The sequence below is a fragment of the Corvus hawaiiensis genome, chromosome 4 (assembly GCF_020740725.1).
Source record: "Corvus hawaiiensis isolate bCorHaw1 chromosome 4, bCorHaw1.pri.cur, whole genome shotgun sequence".
NCBI classification, from domain to species: Eukaryota; Metazoa; Chordata; class Aves; order Passeriformes; family Corvidae; genus Corvus; species Corvus hawaiiensis.
The window spans coordinates 38,220,151-38,242,822 of record NC_063216.1 but is presented as its reverse complement, the minus strand read 5'-3'; the positions used below and the strand labels follow the sequence as shown (position 1 = coordinate 38,242,822).

The 22,672-nt window shown below is 34.4% G+C and overlaps 1 protein-coding gene across 7 annotated transcripts in view; it reads left to right on the top strand.

The window, feature by feature from the left end:
• The window catches only part of LRRIQ1 (leucine rich repeats and IQ motif containing 1), a 105,318-nt gene that overhangs the window by 20,125 nt on the left and 62,521 nt on the right, over positions 1-22,672 (top strand). For all 7 annotated transcript variants that reach the window (XM_048301970.1, XM_048301969.1, XM_048301972.1 and 4 more), the window contains 6 exons: positions 2,044-2,117; positions 2,416-2,509; positions 5,242-5,406; positions 12,430-12,906; positions 14,876-15,014; positions 17,456-17,575. In XM_048301970.1, the coding sequence (XP_048157927.1) occupies positions 2,044-2,117; positions 2,416-2,509; positions 5,242-5,406; positions 12,430-12,906; positions 14,876-15,014; positions 17,456-17,575 (1,069 nt within the window). The remainder of the gene's footprint in view (positions 1-2,043; positions 2,118-2,415; positions 2,510-5,241; positions 5,407-12,429; positions 12,907-14,875; positions 15,015-17,455; positions 17,576-22,672) is intronic.

Here is a 22,672-nt window from a genome sequence, read left to right as displayed (position 1 = left end):
GACAGAGAAACGTTTTAACTCTCATAATGCCAACGGCAGGCAAGGACAGTCCACTAGACAATTTCTAATTCACCACAGCATATACTGATAAAGATCCAGAGAACTCATTATAAATAAAAACCCTGCATTATCTCTTGTCCTTTATGCAAAATATGACATTTGTTTTCCTAGATATTTCTGAATATATGAATCTATAGTCATGGATTTTCAGTTTTTGCGGCCATACTGTTAGCCAGTAATATCTATGATGATATTTACTATAAATATTAAATATATTTAATTACTATTGGCTGATGATAAGAAACTAAAATGCTGAAATTTGTGGTACTATATGGAAATCTGCATATAAGGCTTAATGCTTTTTAGAGTCAATACTTATTCATAATTATTTGATTCCATGGAAAACTTCCATGGCAGGAAGGTAATAGAACTAAGTAGAATTAGAACCAGGACAACTTTACAATGTAGCTTGAGAAAGAAATGGAAGTATAGTGGCACACACACAGTTGTCTTTATATCTGTTTCTCTGAATTTACTCTTAAAATGTTATATTCTTGTATAGAAATACTTGTCAACTGAATGTGGAAATGATTTCTTTTCTGTTTTGAATCTGGTTCTATTTTCAATAAGATTAAATAATCTACGACCAACATTTAGTCCATAATTAGTGTACCAGGGTAAAATTCTGCCTTTCAACTGTAAACCTGTGCTGGAAACACAACATAGTCACACATTTCAGCAACAAAGCACCATTTTTACCTCTGAACAATTTTGAGTACATTTCTTTTTTTTGTAGGGTCATATTTCTGACAAAAAGAATTCTGATTTATACCTTTCAAAGGCACTACACCCTTCAGAAAATAGTACTTTCTGTGAAAATTAGCAGTCACAAACTAACCACATATTGTGCCATTTCTGTAACCATTCTCTTGTTATGCTAGGGTCTTGCCCTTACAGGGATGAAATGTTACCTAAACATGTATTTCTTTAAAAAAGATATAGTTGATGTAGTATGTGCTTATACATAAACATTCTAGTTTTAGTTGATAATTGTGATTCTTTGCATCTTGATTCTTATCTTTTCTTACCTCTTTCATATTTAATGTAAACCAAGATAAACTTTAATCTGAAAGCTAATATTTAGCAGTAGCCTGGAAGCTGAATGAATCATTCAACATTCATTCTTGCGTCATTGCAAGTTTGTAACGAAGAAACATGAACAACACTGAGTCTTAATCCTTAAGTAATAGCAATAACACACATCTTACAGTCCCAATCCCTTTGTATAGACGAATGTCAGCTCAGTTTCTTTACATTTAGTCTTCAGTACTGCAAACAAGAATTTTGTTCTGTCTTTAGTACTGCTTTTCTGTTTTATTGCTCAAGAAAAGCTCTGATAATGCAAGAAGAGCAATTCCATAACTGATTCCATAACTGTCTCAGTAATCAGCACCCATGTGACAGCACCTGACAGAAGCAGTAAGATAGAGGAAACACTAAAAATATGTTACAGGACAGTGCATACTTGACCTGTTGAAAAATACATCTATGGCAACAATTATGCTTGTTTTAGGATCTAGGAAGTGATGTGCTGATTGGAGAAAAGAAACAACCTGATAAGAAGTCTGAGCAATGAGAAATGAGGGAAGAGGAAAGAAGCCAAGCAGATTTTCTTTTTTCTCCAGAATCAGGACCTTCTATTAGTACCATTCTAGTTATGGAGCCTAAAGGAAAGCCAGCTGAGTTGTGTAAATTTTACAAGACTTCAGATCTTCAGCACTAAATGCAGGGAACAGAATGAAATATTTATCAGATAAAAAACCATTAATGAAAAAATATTAAAAACTGAGGTTCTGAGAAAACTAAGAAATACTTTCAAGTTAAAATTTCAAGAAATTAGTTCCAGCAGCTTGGATAGATAAATGGGTATTTTCTTATGTAAATAAGTAAATTGTCATACCTGCAAAAGATTCTGTTGCCTTTCTGTTTATGAACTGCTGTTTTATTTAATTTTTTAAAAAATCTTTTCTGTTTTGTTCTTAGATTAACTGAGCTTGTGCCTTTAAATTCATTTGTATTTTTGGAAAAGCTAGATCTCAAAAATAACTACTTGTCAGGTGAGTTGTGTTAAAAAAAAAGAAAAACCCCATTCTAATAAGAACTTCTTAGTTGAGTTATAAACTGATTTGAATGGGACTGTTCCCATGTATTTATAAGAGACATTTATATGGAAAATATACAAATATTTTCCAAACATCAGTTTTATAGATATTAATTAAAACTAAAATGTATAGATAGCAGTCTTGCTTTTAGGACTTCATGACGTTGGTATATTTTACTTTCATGTAAGAATTTATGGGAAATAAGATGGTTCTGCCTTCAGACATATTTAGCTTTCTTTCTACTATACTACAGATCTTAAAGATGTCCTTACATGGTTTAGTGGCTGTCATAAATTAAAGGAGTTGTCATTGAGTGGAAATCCTCTTCTCCAAGAAAAGAACTGGAGGTAAGGAAAATAACTTAATTTGCTAAATCAAAAAATCAAAATCAGGCAACAAATTGTTGCATGTATCTTAGTTAAATAGTACTAACACTTCCACATATAGTCTGAACAGTCTCACTGCTCTGACAGGTTCACATTGGACATAGCTAGAGAAGGGGTAGTGTCTGTTAGAAGAAGAAAAGGTCAGAATGAATGGTTGATTTTTCCTTAGTAGTTGAAAATCAGCCTTTTTTATGCTTCAAATTTCTTTACATCAAAAATTAATAGCTCTTATAATTATGAAAGAGATGTAAGAGTAATGCTGTCATTTGTCCTTCAGTGGTGTATAGTACTGGAATAATGATCTGAAGAATCAAAGAGCTAGTCCTAGACACTGATAGATCTCTATATAAAAAATGAACAGGGTTGAAAAGAAACTTGACATACAAAATGATATGCAGTTACCATAATTCCTGAAATAAGTAGTTATATATGTTTGTAAACCATAGGAGTAAAATTGTACATGAATAGGGTTTTTTGTGTAATTTTTTTTGCATATTAGGCATAGTACTTGTGGTGTGGCCTCACCAGTGCCAGGACAGGGGGATGATCACTGCCCTAGTCCTGCTGGCCACATTGAAACCTAAAAAACCAAAACCACCCTTACGTTTTTATCTTCCATTTGAAGATTTTTGTACAAATTTATGATTAGTAATCAAAAAACCTCAACTATTTCAAACTTTTAGTTAGAAGTGTTTGAGTAGTTTAAAAGATAGCTGTGTAAGTACATTCTTGATTGGTTTGTTTGATTTTTTTAATGAACAGACTTATTTGCACTCCCATGGTTCCTGCAGGTAATTTCATTCATAAAATTCTGTGACTGTGAGAATGTTTTAAATTTCCATCTCCATTGTTTGAATTCTCACTATTTTACAAAACTAACTGTTATTTCACTTGTAACCTGGAGAGAAAAGCTTTCTGAATTTCAGTTTAACTATGAGAACTGACACTTCAGATTGCTTAAACTAGTAGAGCTTTTATGATTAGACAAGAGATTCATTTGTCTAAAGGATTTAAAGTATGGAATACTATGAAATATGGATTTGCTGAATACAGCATTGACTGTAACTTCAGACAATATGTTCCAGTGAACTTTACATAACCCCTTGATACCAACAAAGGAATTAGTTGTAAAATTTCCCAATCAGTTTTGTACTTTCATGTCCAGCCAGCGATAACACCAACAAAAGTGAAGTAGTAAGAAATCTCTTTCTAAAAATTAAACCCTGGGATCAGTCTGAGCGCTCCTAGGGGAATATGCTTCAATGCTGTAGTGATTAATAGAGCCTCTTAAGTGACAGAATATTCACCAGGAAGTTTTCACTAAATGAAATATTGACTCAGCCATTCACCAGGAGAAACCCAGCTGGAAAAACGAGTGTTGAGATCCCACTGCTCTAAGACGCAAAACTTCCATCATTGATCAACTTTGATATGTCACTGTTTTGGTGTATGTATGGCTGTTCAACATCAGCTTTGGTAATTTCTCTCTATGTGTTCAGGAACTGTTGATCTAAACCCATAGCTTTATTCCAAGTGTACTTCAGATGGTCTTAGCCTTCATTAATGGGCAGTAGAGAAGGAGTTTTCTATTTGCAAAAACTGATGTTCTGTTCTTTTATTTGGAATATTATAGCACAGTCATAGAAACTTTCTTTGATTTTAACCTTAGTGTATGTTGTCTGAGCTGAGTAGTAGTCCTTTACTACTAGGGAATAGTCAGGGAGTTCCAAAATTTGGAAAACAATACTATCTTTGTTAATAATAGGGGGATTTACAGCCTACAGTTAGGATTCTTTCAAGAGTTTATGTTACTTAAAACTGAGTTAATGAAAATATTGAGTGTTGATGTATTGCTTTAAATAATTTTGCAGTCTTCAAACTTTCAACAAATTTGGTCTGGTACGAGAAATATGTGAAACAAGATTGCAGTACCAGCTTACATCTCTCAGTAACATAAACCAGACCGCATTGATGATACATATGAATTTTTTTTGTTGTTGTTGTTTTTTTTTTTTTGTTAGGAAAGTTTCTTGTACATATTTTTTCTTACATCAGTGGCCACAGATGTCCTTTCTATAGCAAGGAAATGTCATCTTTGCTCTCAGTCCTTTCACTGACCTGAATTCAGTATTTCAAAAGTAGATATTTTTTCCTGTCAGGCATATGGAAGAGCATGTCAGTATATCTGGTATATGCAAATGGTAAAGGGAGTAGACTTGGCAAAGTTTAGTATTTTGTGCAGTTTTAAAGTTTAAATTTTTTTATGTGTCAACAAAATCAGTACTGTATCTTAATGCTGTGACTTAGTTTGCTATGTTGCCTACTAATCAAATGCATTACAGGTGCCTATGCACAAGTGTGTCAAATTTTCCCATTAAGGTTTGTATAGGTAAAAATTCTAGCTCTAGTGATTTGAGTCTGCTGCCATCGGTTTTCTTGGTGCCAGTATTTCAGCAGTGCTCTTTATACCAACATAGTATTAAGAAGTCTTGCTATGTCCTGTGTTTTATTCTTTATTTTATTGTTAAGTATAAATTCTTACTTAATATGTTAACATATGAAATAAGGACAAATACATACAAATATTTAGAGAACTGTCTTCATGTTCTGTATTGTTATATTGTATCAATAAAATAGGTGTTTTAGCATAAGTATTTTTTCAAAGAACTAATTGTGATTTTTCTTTTCCTAAGGTCTTCCTTGTTGGAGGTCCTTCCTAGTTTACAATTGCTTGATGGTGAAATCTTAACCCATCAGACTGAAAAAATCAAAGCGTCTGAATTAGGAACTTTTCTGGAACTTTGTCAAGCTCAAATTGAAGAAAATATTCAACTGAAAAAAAAGGCTGCTCAATTGGAGTATGTATTTATGTTAATATAAATTGCATTCAGAAATATTTTTTCATGCATTGTTACTGAAGTTCTTGTTGACTTATGAATTTTACTTACATTTTTTTGCTTAGAAATTTATTAGGATAAGAAAGAGATTAGAATCATGGACTTCAAAGGAAAATCTGTTTTAGACAGATACTAAGTTATGAGGGCCTTGAGTTTTGTTTCTTTAAATTTGAGAAAACAGGTGATTCAAAACCTGCAGTTAGTAGTAACTGAATGAATTCATACACTCAACTACAGTACAGTGTTATGCAGGAATAGTAGCTTAAATCCTGAAAGTTGTATAATCATATTATCATGATTTCCAACTTTAACTTAATCAAATCTAATATGGCTGTTGGTACAATATACTCTATTTTTCTTTCTCCATTTTTTTTCCATGTGTATGTTATTCACATTCTAAATAATTGCAAAGGATTTGACCTCTTTTCTCTTAAGGTAGTGAATCAGATGGATCTGTTTACAGGTCTTTAATTTTGTCATACTTGCTACCTATATCACTATTACCATGGTTAGTTGTTCAGTAACTTCAGCTTAGACCATGCAAGTGGTAATTTATCACTTACAAATGCTATGCTTTAATTGTTTTGTAATATCTAAATATCTCAAACTTCTCATTTCTGCACGTGGTAATATTGAATGTTTTTTCCTTTTGTAGATGCTTTTCATTTCCTAGCAGGTTCACAATATCCTTGTAGTCCTTTGAATATCCAACTCACATTTTAATTTTTGGAAAAGTAGTTTTCTTGATTCTGCCAGGTGCTGAACATTATCCCAGAGCCAGTGAAACGTGGTGTTTTACAGTGTTTTAGTCTGAACTTTGCCTTGTACACTTTGTTGGTTCAGGAAAAGTATGCCATTTTTTTCAGAATCTGGCTATTTTGTGTTTGCATGTAAGCCTGTATATCCATGGTATCTTGTTACTAGCTAACAGTTTATTACAGTGCTGTATTATTGCAGCTTTTACTAAGATGCAATAAAATCTTCATAGCTCAGAACCGGATTACCTTGAAAAGAGGTTTGTATTAATGATTAGATAGGAATTAGTTGGGTGAAATTATATAGTGCAGTTTTCTATGAGATATGTAATGTGTAAGTGACTCCTAAAAGTCATATGTTTCTCCATTAAATCGTCAAGATATGTCTTCTCCACTTCTGTGATTTTTGGCTTCTGATTTGCAGGTGGGAAGCTGATATTTCCTAATCTGTTTACCATTGTGAAATGGTGTTCTTTCCTTCCTTTTTCATAAAAGAAAATAAAGCTCTCCTCTTCTATGGTTGAGAAGATTTTTCCATGTCTGGTATTTAGACATTTCATCATTATCCTTTTCCAGAAAAAATGCCAGTTTATAATTAGTATATGACTTGTGAGCAAACTCTAGTAGAATCTAAGGACCTAGCTTTCATATACATTTCTGCAGGATGGTAAAAAATGGGAGGGAAAGATGATATTCCTAAAATTTAATGGGTTTTTGTATTCTACATGAATGGACATAAGAAAGATAAATAAGAAACTTGTTGGGTAGTCAGTCTCAGACCATCCATTAATTATGAATAGTTAGTGGCTCATGCTACTTTCTGAAAGCTGACTTGTACTTCTAACATCTTTTAGCAAAGACTGGGAGCGGGAGATGATGGAGTGCACACTTACTGTGCTTGCAGACCACAAGTGTTCAAAGGCAATTGTTCACGTGCCTGAGGGGAGGACTACCAGTCAGACATAGGCAAGATGGGAGGGCAGGTCAACAGGAACCTTGTAAATTCAACAAGGACAAGTGCAAAGTTCTTTACCAAGGAAGGAGGTAAAGAGGAGGCCTTCTGCCCACTCCTGGGCTACTTGCTGAGTGGAAGAGAGAAGGCTTTGACTTTGTCAAAGCACTGTTCAGCAAAACATTAGTGTTTTATCAGTACAGTTGCAGTCACAAATCTAAACCACAGCATTATATGGGCAACTGTAATGAGAATTTATTCATTCCAGCCAGAGAGAGTACAACTGGACATTAAGAAAAACCTTTTCAGGGTGGGACAGTGATAAATTGCAATAGGCTGCCCAGAGTGGTTGTGCAGTCCTGTTCTTGGAGTTTTTCAAGACCTGACTGGATAAAACCCTGAGCAGGCTGGTCTGATTTGAGAGCTAACCCAGCTTTGAAGCAGAAGGTTGGACTAGAGACCTCCTGAGGTCCCTTCAATTGAGAATTTTTCTATGAGTCTATGTAAATTTTGAAAGGGAAATGTTTGAAAGAGCCTGCAGATGTTTGAGAAGAACAAGGTAGAAAGAGGTGATTATGTAAACATCTTTCTTGAATTTGTGGGTTTGGGTGAAGGGAGGGCAGGGAGTGTGGAGGAGGGAGGGTTGTGTATTTTTAAGATTTTGAGAATTCATTCATGATCTTTTAAATTGGTAACTTTGACATGATTGAAGCAAGTTGTATCAAATTTAGTCTTAAAATTAATTTCTTCTGTGTTAAAGCCATCTATCTTTTATTTTGACTGAAGTAAAATTTATGGATGACTTGAAAACTGTTGCAAACTGCAGTTCATAAAAGGAACTCTAAACAACTTGTTTGTATGTAAACCTTAGCAGCATAGCTATTATACGTACATATTGCAATACTTGAATTAATGTGACATTGCTAAAGAACAGGCCAACAATAGAGCAAATGTCTCTCTGTTTCCCATCTTGCTAAGTTATGAGCCCCTGTAGGTGCGACCTCAAGTATGTAAGCTGCCAAAAGTAATCACTGCTTCCTTCCCTAATCTGTTTCCTGCACCACTGCTGCCCAGTTAAATTCTTTGTGCTGTTTCTTCCCAAAACTTCTTTGTTGTTGCCATGCTTAAGAATAAAAGTTATTTTAAAATTGAATTTCTCTATTCTAGTAAATGTTTTCTGTCACATAATCTTTAGATTACTTGGAATGAGTTATCATGTAAAAAAATAATATGACACTTAAGGCTGCAGCAATTTTTATTCAGTCATCAGATGTGCAGTTTTCTGGCTAGTGGAACTTGAATTTTAGAAGTGCTGTATGTATATTACAGTGAAAATGACAGGAATTTCATAAATGGTGTTGCGAGGAGAAAATATGTCTAAAGTGACCTGTTTCATGTGTTTGTAAGGGACTTTGGTAAGCTGCAGTTGAACATCAGTAATGATGTTCAACAGAAGTTTCCCTGAAGACATTAGATTATACCCTACACTATTGCAAACAAAAGCTCACATAAATTGAGGTGTACTATTTGAATATTCTGTGTATTATAATTATGAAAATCACAGTAGAGCCACAAAGGGAAAAACATGATATTAAGCAAGGTTTTACCTAGCACACAAACGAGGATAGGAAGGAGTAAATATTGATTATGATTTAGCTGCAAGGGCCCGGAGAAAACTGCCATTCCCGATCAGAACTGTCTTGTTTTTTCCAAGCCTGTCCCTTTTGCCTCTGAGAGATTTGTTCTACTGACTTTTCCAGATTTACTGTCTCATTCTGACAAAATTATGCTCTTTGAATAACCAGGCAGCCATTGCAGGTGTGGTTGCAGTATAAAAATCTATACAAAATGTGTCAGCTCTACAAGCAAGCCTCTGCTGCCACTTTAAATTTCTTAAGTAGCAACATTTTTGCTGATATAAACTCCATTGGAAAACCTTTAAGCATGAATAATTTGTACTTTTCCATATCTGTTGAGTCAGCCTGTGCATGGATCCTTACACTTCCTAGCTGCTGCCAGTGGGGTTTACTCCTCCCCACCTCTACTCCTCCCTTGCCGAACACTGCATGGGAATTGAGCAGGGTTTGGTCTAAATTAACCAGGACAGCGATGGATACTCTTTCTGGATTGATGTGAGGACTGAAGTTGTAACAGTCATTAATAAATGCTTGACTTAAATTTCCTGACTTAATTTTTTTAGATTAAAATCTAATTCTAATGCTTTTATCTTTCCTCAAAGTGCCTGGAAGATGCTAGCACAAATAGAGAGGTATCCGGTAAAAAAAAAAAAAAAAAAAAGCTACAGGTAGCTTTTTGCTCTTAATATCTTTTTGTGAAAATAATATCTTGGTCTTTTATATCAGGGCCACTAGTCTAGCACATTTGTACAGTAACACAAGACTCATCCCTTGCTCTTCTGGCTTATTATCCCTTTCTCACACTGCAGGAGCAGTGGTTATGCTTTGTGGTTATGCTAAAATTTGCATATGGCATAAATCAGTTTCACTTGTTATGATCAAAATAAAGCCATGGGTAGCCACGCAGCAGCTGAACGTGAAGGAATATGCTGGTCAAAGCTGGAAGCCATAAAACTTCTTTTGTAGCAAGGCCACCATATTAATCTGCATTTCACTACATACTAAGCAGCCAGACACTATGGATACTGGTGTTTCCATAGGATAGTTCCATTTCTTGTTTTGTCTAGATGCTAATTTATGCTTAAAACCTTGGTCATATCTTAACCAAGAAGCAATTCCAGGTGTAGTGTGACCAGACCCCTTGACCGATAATGCTGGAAAAGGTCTGAAAGGCAAACAATGAATTTACATTAATTGAAAAGGAAATATTGTGGTATCAAAGATCTTAATAATGTCTTATTTCTTACTTAGTCTTCACTCGTTCTTTGTATGGGTTTTTTATCATTAAAGAGGTAAACCAGTCCTGCGTATTTTCCATTACAGCAGCTTCCTTTCTGTGATTTGAATAAACAATCTTCAGCAGCATGTCTCTTGTATCAAGAATGCTGTGCTATTGAGACACTTAGACAGTAGCAGTGCATTGATAAGATGCCTGATATCCCTGTTCACTTAAGGAAACCACCAAGCTGAGACCTCGTACTCAGGCCCTGACGTAACAGTTGTTGTCTGTGCACTGGAGCTTTACATTCGCAGGAGAACCTCAAACAAACTTACCAGGCCACTTCACTGCACATAAGTCTCTGACATATCACTTCAGCTTCCTTTGTAGTTTCTTTAAACTTAAGCAAATCTGACTGCCTAAATCGCAAAACTACTGATACTGAGGGCAACCTAAAAATCCTGCAAAATTGAAGTATAGTTGTGGATTGCCGGGGAATGTATGGGAGAGGGTGCATGCCCACAGTGACAAGATGGTATTTTGCAGACACTGCTTGGAAAAACTGCCCAAAAAGCAGCCTCTGTGAAAAAACTAACACACGGTCCCTGGTCACCACAAAATTACTCCCTGCCTGAATTTTCATTTCCTCAGTCTCCCCTTTCATTTCTGCTTGAGCATTCATAGCCACTGGAAGGATGAAACAGCTGCTTGAGATACCTCTGCATCTGTCAAAGGGGAGGATTCACTGTTATGGTGGTTTGTTTTTGTTTCTTTCTGGTTTTTTTTGACAATGAACAAGGATACTCAGGTTATGCTTTTCATGCAAAAGTTTATTTTGCTCAATGTATAAAGCATTCTGGGGTTTTCTGCAATATTTTTATTTTTGTAAGCAAATAAACCAACAAAATAAAGCAAAGAAAAGGAAAAAAACAGATAGGAATAGATTTTTTTTCCCATATTTTTCTTTTTTTGTCTTCTCATATTATTTATTGTAGAAATTTGGTAATGATCTTTTACCAAACTTATCTTTTTTAAATACTTGGACTAATTCAGTATATTTAACTAAAGTATTTTACTAATGCTTTAAGTATTTTTTGTTAAGGAAATTGATATTCTTGCTATGTAGTATCTTAGATCCTTAAACAAATCTATAGATTGGTATAAATATCTTTAGGACTTGTCATATGTGTGGACTTAACAGGCATAGGAGCAATGTTGTGTAGTGGACAATCAAATGTGCTGCTGTTACACAGTGAGTTTTGTGCTTAAACTGTGTGGATCAATTTAGCCATTCAGATTTTGTCCAATAGCACTGAAGTTGCACTAGCAGAGGAAGAGTTGGTATATTTTTTAACTCTTGTAATATTTGATTGATTATGTTCTTAAAAATCTAAAATAATCTTAGTTGAACTTTACTAGAGGATATAATTATAATGGTAAACAGTCCCTAATAAAACCTTATAAAAACTTCACCTTTAGAGAATGATGAACAGGAAGGAAAATTCTGTTATTCTAACTATAATTTTAGGACCTAATTTTTCCAGACTAACAAGAAAATTGATCTTATTTCTACTTTTTCTCTTGGATTGCTGACCTAGAATTGACTTTGTGCTCCTTTGAAATTAGCACCGGATTACAGATCTCTGCATCTCTATCTATACTATTAAAGGAAAATGTTTTCATGATTCCAGAAATACCTGCTACCTAATAAAATGGTCAAACACCATCCAAAGTACAGACAGCCATCTGAATCTGTAACAATTAGTTCATATTTACTCTTATTTATCCTCATCATTTAGATAGCGTAACACAAAGAACTAATGAGAGCCAGACTTCATAGATTAGTGTCGCTTCAGTCTAGCACTTTCCCTTATATTGATAAAAACTTCTGTACTTAAAAGTTTGTGTTTTCCTGAATTTTCCTTAGACATTGTGGTTTGTTGCTTTGAATCTAAGTTTGGGTTTTGTTGCTTTAGTTCTTATCTAAATTTTAAAATTACTGTTATTTTTATATGAGCTCTCATAGTTCCCTGGTAAAATTGGATTATTATGGCAAAATTGCCTCAAATCCTCTAAAAATTTGGGCTTCGCATGCCACTTACCACACAGAAAATTAATAGTGAAATGCATGCCCTAATGCCTATTTTAAAAAGACTGAAAACTTTATTTAAAAAAATACAGTCTAAAATCAGAAATATGTGTGATTATATTTTAAATATGTCCAAAAAAAAGACAAATGCTATCAAGATTTATAATTACTGAAACTGGATTTCCAATCAGAGTAATTGCTCTTTGCTGTAAGAATATGGAAACATGTAAGAATACTTGAAAATACAAGCTATTTTAGAAAATAATAGGGGAAAATTTTTTAAAGCATTCTAACAGTCAGACAGATAAAAACATTTTTTTCTTTTTTTTCAGAATTACCTCTTCTGTTGATTCTGCACTGGGACAATGCTGGTATTTTAATCAGCTGATGAAACTTAGTATTAAACATCGATATGTACATGAGTACGGTGAACTAAACATTACTGACAGAGATGGACCAGAAGCGCTTCAAAATCATTTAAAACAAACATCCACTGGCTGCCTACAGGAAAATAACCTCTTTATCATGGGTGTGACAGAAAATAAACAGGTCTTGTTGGATCCTTCCAAAAGATGGATTACTACTGGCGATATTCAGGCCACATTCATTAACTCCTCCATACCTGTGCACCAGAAGGAAAATAGAGGAGATCAGAGAGTGAAGCAGAAGAGCACAGAATCTTGTATTAATTACAGTGGGGAGAGCAAAGGCAACAATAATATGTCAAGCCAACTCACTTTGCAACAGGCAGTGATAGTAGCAAGTGATACGGGAAGAAATCTCCAGCACTTTGGGAATGGTACAGAAAGGTAAGACGGATGTCAGGTTGCTTTCAAATCAGTTATACAGATAGACAATAGAAGTGAGGATTTCTTGTTTAAAACAGAGGCACAGAATTTGTAAGATAATATTTTTAAGCTTATTAGACAATAAAGAGTTATATTAAGGTGTTGCCTACTAGGCTTCCATATTAACAATTAAGAATCCTTTGTGATATTCTCCCAGTTGGTATATTAGGATATAGATATTTATGTACTTCAAATAATGTTAGGACACCAATTCAATGGCACATACAGAGTTAGGAATGCAAATGCCAAATGTTTTGCAGAAACTTTGGAGGAGATTAACTAGAAGCTAGTATAAGGGCTTTTTACCAAAATTATTCATTGGACATTCAAGATTAATCTGTGTAGACTTTATAGTCAGTACTGTTTAGAAGGCAGGTGGAAAAATTGCTTGAGTCTACCATCCTACTTCCTTGATTTAGGCCAGTCTCCTGCTGTTGTGATGACTGAAGAGCTAATGGCCTGCTCTGCTTTTGGTACTCCTCCAACATGCCTTAACCTGCTTCTTGAAAGTAGAGGCAGGGTGAGAGGCCAGTTCAGCTTGTTCTGTGCCCCCAGATTTTCTCCTGCATGAAACAGACTGGTATATTACCACTTTGGAATGTGTTTCCTGCTGATTTGTATAGTTCTGGATGTACAGACGGGAAACAGAAGATGATTTTTTTGCAGTAAATCGTCAAGAATTGAGTTAAAATTTCATAAGAATTCAGTTTCAAAAGCAGATCTCTTGAGAACACTATGAAAAGCAAGCATGGCAGGTGTGCTTCTTTGAGCTGTTTAGGCTTACGGTAAATAGAAAACAGGGCTTAGTAGGTACTTAAGGCACTAATAATTGTCATAAAATTTATGATTAAGGAAGACCATGCAATTCATGATCACCTCTCAGCAAGCTGAAAGCAAGAATACAGTAGTCTATTGCATAAGATGAATACGTCAAAAAAATTTTGAAATTGTTCATTTAGTTTTTAGTTAATGTTTTAAATGAATTCTGTAAGTGGTTTTGGAGAGTTCTCTTCAAAACAGAATGCAAAAAAATTTTTGTCTTTGTCTTGACCTCTTAAGTGTGTTTTTGTTTTTTTTTTTTTTTTGCTGACTAGTACTCCTCTATTTAAATAGATGCACTGCACAAGGAAAGAAATTACATAAAGATTGGGGGAAATTCATATGTTTTTTCTTTAATCCACTATCCAATTGAAATGAGTATTTTGTGGAGAAAAGGATTCCAAGACAGTAGAGTCATAATCCAGAGCTGACAATGTACTTTTTCTCCATGAGTATGAATTAGTTGAACATCCATTTAGAAATCTGAATCTAAATAGAGATCTAAATAGTCTGTACTTAGTGCTTGTTAAAAAAATGAGCAAATTAGAAAATGTAGACATATAACCAGTGGTCAGTAGTCTTAAATTAAAGTCTAAAAGCAGGCAAAAGATGAAATTCCACTTTCTGTGTTTTTCCTGTCGGCTCCATTGGAAATACCTGTTTCATGCAGTTTTCAGTATTTATCCCTCTTTAGTGCTTGGTGTTTGTTTCTTTGGGGGTTTTTTGTTGGGTTTTCTTTTTATTTTTTTTTAATATGGTCAGTGTAAATAAGTAGACCCCTCCAATAATTTATTCAGTCATTGTTACACCACTTCTGCTCCTAACCCCTCCTTTGAGGACTCTTCCTCTGCAGTGATTCTTCACAGAACAGAGCCCAGTGGAGATTAGTCCTTAGATGATTGTATTTCAGAAGTTATGTGATGTGAATATCCTCCAGTGTTTCTGAACATATATGTCATTTCTGGATTGTAATTTCTTGTTTAGTGGCACAGCTTTTCATTTGCCTCAAAGCACAGTGCTATATGTTTCATGGTTAAAGTTTGGCAGATATGATAATCCAGTTGTATTGGTGAAGCTATGTGAGTCATAAAGGTATTTATTTCTCCATGAGACTACATATGGCAGCATCCTTGATCCAGTCCTTCTGGAGGCAGTACCAGACTCAGAGGAAAAATAAATGCAATAAAACAGAAAATCATCAGTTTATAGAAACTTTGAGACAGAAACATGAAGCTGCCACAGTAATCCAGGTTGGTTTATGGTATTTTCTTTACTTATTTTGTATAACAAAATTGTATAACAATAACAAAAAAATCTTTATAATTTTGTGTACTTGTCTTCTTCTATTTTTGCTTATTATTTTATTAATAGTTTCATAATGAAACATTTTTTGTTTTATTTAATCAGTATAAGCTTGATGTTTATGAAAGAGATACTTCTTTGCAAAAAGTTGTATAGAAACATAAAAATATTTTCCCTTTTTTCACCAAGTATTTCCCTGAATTATTTTTACTTGATTTAATTCTAATATTATGCTTGAGAGATCCTATGCCCGTGTTCTTACCGGGGCCATTCTATGCTATGAAACTGATGGAGGCTGTGTAACTAATTCATCGTGTCTGATGTGTATGTGACTAAATAATCTTCCTGCCTCTTCTATCCTACCTATCCATTTCTTTCTTTCTCTTCCCATCTCCAAAACTCAGGATTGCTTTATCTGCATTGTCCTTGGGAACAGACTGTGGCCTAGTCTGTCCTAGGGTAGATACTGAGCTAATAGCAATTAAACAGAATGTATTACTATGGGCAAGAGTTGAAGTCCATACCTTGACTCTGTTTAGTTTGGCAACCAGATATAGTATTTGCCTGCCAAATTGCCAAGGTTCATGGGGTTTTTTTTCTACATTTTGAAGCAAATCAACTCTTTTGATTTCATTTTCCAAGTTAACTTGGAAACATTCCATACAGTAAGTTTTACATAAAAATTTCAAAAGTGACAAAGTGATTTAGAAGCAAAAATTTGTTATTGGGGTTTATTGTGTAGTTAGCATATTAATAATTGATTTCCATAAACTTATTTAATCAATTTTTGAGCTTACTTATGTATTTGACCTCTACTATATATTAAAGTGGTGAGTTTAATAAATTTATGTAGTGATTAATATGTGCTTCCTTTCATTTATTTCAAACATGATAATTCCCAAAGTGAATGTGAAAATAACAGTCTTTTATTATTTATCTTCTGTGCATATTAGATTTTTAGATCTCTCATACATCCATCTTTACATGCACTTCTTGAAAATAAAATTTTAGTCTGTTTAGTCTCTTCACATTTCTCTGTAATTCTTTTTATCGTATCGTCCCTCTCTGAACCTTTACCACAATCAGTTACAATCTTTTTTAAAGAAGGAACAAGAACTGAATTTTATAGGCAGATATAAAATGAATTTGTACAGAATGAAAGTTTTTATCTTGTCTCTTAAAAACTACTAAATGTAATTTTTCTTTTTGATCATGACTCAGCACTGACCTGGTGCTTTCACAGATCTGTGTTAGCAGCTGCCTTACAATTTAGCTTTCTGCATATATCATTAGGATTGCTTTTCTCCTTTGAATCTGTAAGAACTAACTGTCTTTGTTGAATGAAATATATTTGTCATTTGATCGCTCAGTAATATCAGGATATTTTATCCGGATGCTTATGAAGGTCTGTAGGAAAATAACAACAATGAAATGATAAGAAAGCAGTTCTAATGCATTTAATAATTTTATAATAATTAGGAATTATGTGTATAAAATAGTAACATATTCAATAATTTGTGTGGTTAGACAAACTTTTTCTAAAAATTAATAATCTAGATGTTAAACCAGAATATGAGATTTACCCTTCCTATTTCAGTGCCTTCATTGCAGAGCTGTTAGATATGTACAACACCACTTCTTTCATGACAGTGAGAATTTTTTGCATGGTGTTTTAAACACTTGGGGCATCTTGAATTCTAATGTTGTCAAATACTGATTTGGGGGAAAATTGCTGTTTTGAATGTAGTTTTCTTAATTCCGTCTATCTCATTTTGATCTCTGATGTGTTTTTGCTGGATATGATTCTATGCTTGGCATGTGTTCCTAACATTGTTTTCTAGCACTTTAATTCCTAAAGTGCTCCTTTGTCTTAGACATGATTATGCTGCTAATATTTTTTTTAAATAAAGGTATTAGACAGTTAAGAAAGAGTAACTGACCTAGGTCAATTACATCAGATGTCTCCAAGAACTGCTACTTGTAAAGTATAAGACATTTACTACAACTGTATTTTTATTCTCAGTAATTTGAAAGTTGACACTCGGGTTTTTCTTATGTAGCCTTTCCTTTCAGTTTATAATAGTCCCTGAAGGAATTGTCAAATAATTAATTAGTTGACCTCTACTTTTTAGAGGTTTGTAGTTGAGGGAGTTGCAGGATTCTTTTCTGCTTACTTGTGGAGAGCCTCTTGAGTACTCTAAGCTTTAGACATATTCTGGCATTTAATTTGTCTTGTAGTTTTAAATGTCACATAAAGTTCAAAAAACAGATCATTGAGCTATTAAACAAAGGCCCAAGATGTTTTATCTTCCTAATGGGATAACATAGAGAATCTGGATTTGGGTTTGATCTATGGCTATGTATAACATGCTTTAAATTTTTTGTTTAGGCATTTTGGAAGGGTTTTCTTTTGCGAAAGAAACTGGCCAGTGCTCTTGCAGATGTTACAAGTGATGAAGTGGAGGATGAATATGAGGAGATAAATGTGGACGCTTTCACGTTTTCTGAAGTAAGCATAGTAATTAGCATAAAAGCTTCACTATTCTTCTTAAACAATCATGTTGGTGTTGGAAATAAAAGAAATGGAAAGCACTACCAAGGCTAGAATTAAGACTTTGGATGTCCAGAAATAAAGAAGCATTTCTTATATACAGCTGATTTAAATGTATTTGTCTTGGATTAACTGCTTCCTGCTCTTTGAGATGCTCTGGTAGTTACTGTGCTATTAATGTCTCACCCACTGTAGAACCCCATATATTTTTACAGCTAAAGGGCAATCAAATGAAAATAAGGAAACAGTTCCTTTTGTTCCAAAGTTTTTATCTTTTTAGTATTTTAGTAGCAAATTATAATGTCAGCAATATTTTAATGTGTATTTTTTTCATTTTCATGACAGAATGAGAATGATTTAGAAAGTACTGCAACACTGAATGTCAGCTATATTCCAGTAAAAAGAACATATCCCCAAAGCAAGAGGTGAAGCAGGGTTATTATCTTATGTGTAGTGTGCTAAAAAGATCACACAAGTTCAAGTATAGTAGTAAGTTACGAAGAGAAGGATGGTTAAATCAGAAAAAAAGCCCAAACCCCACATTCAGCAGCTCTGTTCTGCACAGTAACCAGAAATTATTACTAGTTATTTTTACAAGTTATATAGAGTTTAAAATGCTCTTTCAGTTTCAAAAGGATTGAAATTGGATCAGAAGTTTCCATTCTAAGAAATAAAAATAGGCTCCAGAGGAATTTGAGGAATAACATCATGTTCAAGGCTGAATTTAGCTATACTTAGGTAAAAAATAAAAATGTCTATGGGATCAATATTGCCGTTCAGTAAACAAGAAAAAGAATCTTTAAAGAAATTTTTTCTTTATAGCCTCAAAAGACAGTGTATATGGGAAATTCTAGACCCAGTATGCATAGTAAATAGTAAGGCAGCTGTGGTGACAAATACATCTATGTATTTGTCTGGAGAACTGCTTTCTCTACTTGTTCACATTCATTGGCTGCCTTTTTTTTTTTTTTTTTTCTAATGCTTTCAGGTAAAGCAAAGAAAACTGACAGCAATGTGGCCATTTGAGACCTAAGAGGATATGACTAAGATTTTTTATCATGAACCCTTGTCTCTGAATGTGCTTTTTCAGCTGCCGTGTCTTTGCAAGAGCCATTTATCAATATTCAACTGTAATTTTGCAAAAGAGATATATGCAATAGCCCTGCTACTGGCAAGACCGGGTCCCATTTATAATCTGGTGTTTGCATGGATCTTAGAGAGTTATGAAATCAAGTATGTTGTTGGTTGTTGCAATGCAGTTTACAGTTGATCAGTCTTTGGTCATCTGATATCAAGCTTCTTTTGCCAGCTCCTCCCCATAGAAAATAGCTGGGCTTTCTATGAAATTATTACCAATGAGTTGATGACTTAGGGCAATTTTATTTTTTTCTTCTCCTTTTCAGCAACTATTTTAAGGTACATTTTCAGAATTACTGCTTTATTTAAGGGCATGCAAAAGGTTTGAAGCAAAAGTCCCAAGAATCATTTGGTAGACGGGAAACGTGTGTGTGTAAACATAGAGATCTGCCTTAAATTTTAGAATTTTTTTCTTTTTAATTTGAAATACATATACAAAACAGTTTCATTCATTGATGTTCTCTGATCCCTGGCTTCTTTCTAAAATAATAAAAAGCAGAATGTTGAAGGTTTTATTTTGTCACACAGGAAGGAAGTATCTGTTCATATATTAAAGAAGGAGAATATCCTGTTTCGAATTACTCAGCCAGTAGGCCAGAGTTTTACACACCGTAATTCAGTTGAGCCATTCTTGTGTCTCTCTGGCCCAAATAACTCTGTTATGTTTGGGTTTCATTTTTTTTTAATTGCTTAACTGAAAACTACATAGACAATTTTGTTCCATCTTTCTGTTATCAAGACAGTTGCATTTGGGCAGATGTTCCTGAGGCCAAGGAGAAAAGGAAGGGGTGGAGAAGGTGGGAAAAAGAAGACCAGCTCCTTTCAGAGAGATTTGTACTGTATCACCCTCTGGTGTTGCCACACATTTCTTTTTTTTTGTTTTGTTTTTTAATCCAAATTATTATTGAGTTTATTAGGAATGAAATAAAACATGGGTTTAGGGAGAAATTCTCAGGAAGTGTTTAGGTTCAGATGATGACAGGTGAATCATGAGCTGACATTTTAATTTGCCCAGCAGGCTCAAAGGCTGAACTGTGGATTGATGTCAAATAAGTTACTCAAGCCCTTAGCTTCTTGTGATGAAAAATATAAGAACATCTATTTTCTACAGGGCAGTGTATATGATAAATTTACAATGTATATGTCTGTGAATGTTCTTTTTTCAGTGAGTGAATATTTCAATGTTCAACATTGATGATTGTAACTAGAATTATATCCTACAATATTTGTCATATTTTTTTCTTTTCTTTCTCTTTTTTTTCAAGTGTATATGTTGTCTGTACTGAAGAGTTTGATTTTAAGAAATGTGTGGTGTAACTATCCTGGGCATACACCTCTGCTCTATCTAGCCCAGACTAGCTACTCAGTACTAGGATGCCTGTTTCCATGTGTCTGTAGCTGTTTCATTCTCTGCAGTTGGGTAATACCAAACCATGTGGACTTCCTACTTCTGGAGAAACAAGCAGCAGAATCTTGGAACAGTCTATGCTTCCTATTCCTTCCTTTCTGGTCTCAGTGTTTATAGCAAAGTGCTGAAGCAGAGCCAAGTAATGACACATGGTATCAGTGGCTATCTGTTTTGTCTCAAACAAGTGTGTAGGGAGGACTACATATTGCTGGGCTAAGAGATCCCATATGCTGGGATTTGAAGGAAGAGAAAAATATTTGGATACCATTTTGTGCTGCAGATTTCACTGTTCTATAGGGTGAGTGAAATGAGAGAGAAGGGCAGAAAAACCTTTCCTTATCACAAACTAATACAAATTTATTAAATCTTGTCTAAAAGCTTTTTAAATAGTTCACTATTTTGTGTTGTGGTCATTGTTTAGGTTTTTCTTATACTGTTATGTAGATTTGAGTCATAATGATTTTATTCAGTATTATCTAATGTTCTACAAAATCACTGTGCAAGCACCTATTTAAACCACTTGTAAATATCCGTGCAATAAATCACTAGGCACCAGTCTTCATGAAAAAAATGTTTAGTATCTTCATTATAAACTCGCTGTACCCAGTGTTCCATGGAAGGTGAGGCTGTGAAATAGCACGGGAGAAACCCTAGTCTTAGACAAAGATTTTCACTTCATTTATGCCCATTGAATGATAGTATATTTTTAGTACAAGTCAAACTCCATATCACGTGAAAAATTGATTGCATGCGATTGGGCTAGAGGAATGGCCTTTATCTTTCTAACAATAGCATGAATATTAGTCATTTCACCTGAACCATTGCTGATACCTTCTTGTGTTCATATCAGCTCCCATACGTTGCCAAAGACATTCAGAGGCAATTGATGGCAGTAGTGTTTTGTGTCTCTTTGATTGTGCAATGTCAAACAGCCTATCCCAGATGACATGAAAGATCTGGCCAACAGATGTTTCACAAAGTATGAGCCTGATATTTAGTGATATCTTCACGTCTTTCATGTGGACTTTGGAGAATTCCAGCCTACATGCTCCGGAAGGCTGATCTTAAGGCAACCTTTCATCAGCAGTCCATCCGTGTAGCAAACGATCTACAAGGCAGAGCTCACTTCACCTCTGGTGGATGAAATCTGACAGCACATTTGCTTGACACAGCTCTTACTTTCTGTACTATCTAAATATCAGTATTGTTGTTTTCTTGATGTAAATATGATGTGAGCCAGATGCAAAATGTCTAAACTTGCCAAGGTGTCAGGAAGCTGAATAAATTAAATATGATGAGGTTTTAGACAATTCTTTACCCTAAGCAATGACCACTGAATAAACATATGGACACATTCTCATCAAGAGAAGTATCAATATTGATGATTACATGGCAAACTAAGTAAGTACTCTATTTTAAAAACTTCATTTTTAATTCAATTTAAATCACTTTAGTCATACCTTTTCAAAAAGAAAGTCACTTTTTAAGTTGCAATGAAGTTAAAAAGAAATCCATCACTGTTCATCAAAAGAGATAACAATGTTGCCCTGAGACAGAGTGTTGTTCTTTTTCTGAGCTTGATTATGTAGAGTTTTTTAAATTCCAGTCTTTTTGATGGCTTTTGAAATTATTGTTCAGGAGTTTCCTTCCCATTTCTTTTTGCATATCTACACTCAGACACATAGCAATTCCTAATTTTTTGCTTGCCTTCCACAGCAGGTAGGTAGCAGTTTTATTTTTCTTTCTTCTCATTTTTTCTTTTCTGAGGGGTGGGAAGAATAAGAACTAGCTCATGTGTGCTAACTCTTAATAAATAAACAGTAATTAGAACAACATTGTCCTCATGTCTCCCATAAGGAAATTTTCTTATCACATGTCCAAACTAGACCCATATGATGTGTTTTGTTTTCTTTTCTGATAATCCTTCATGATGTGGTTTGTCTCAGACTGGGAGCTTATGATTGTGAGCTTGTGACAGTGATTGCTGTTTTCTGGCTAGTGCCAGGAAATAAGTGTAGCCCATGGATTAGAAGGTCCCCATAACATTTCTTGTATCTTGACACTCTTATGTATGTCTAGATCCTGTAATTGCTTATAAATGTCAGATCAGCATCTGGCTTTTCTGTATTGTATGCAGCAAAGAATATGATCCTTTTTTCACCAAATTTCACATAAAGTTACAGTGTTGTAGAAAAGCAAAAAAGTATCTTAAAAATTTCATTAGATCCATCCCCTTCTTTTAAAAAGGAGTAAAAAACTCTCTCCTCAGCAATATATTGGAGGATCAATCTTTTTTTCATGAGTGTTTATCAATAATCTCTTGATATGCTCCTGTTGCTTCAGCTGCTGTGTTAATGGATGGTTATTCATAGTCTGTGGCTTCAGCAGGTGCATAAAACTTCTACCTCTTTCAGCAGTGCTGCTTATCTCATTTTCTAGTTGTCTCATAGGTATCCTGGTCTTAGAAGTAGGTTGTTGCAGTCAGTACCTGAAAAAAAACCGCAACCACA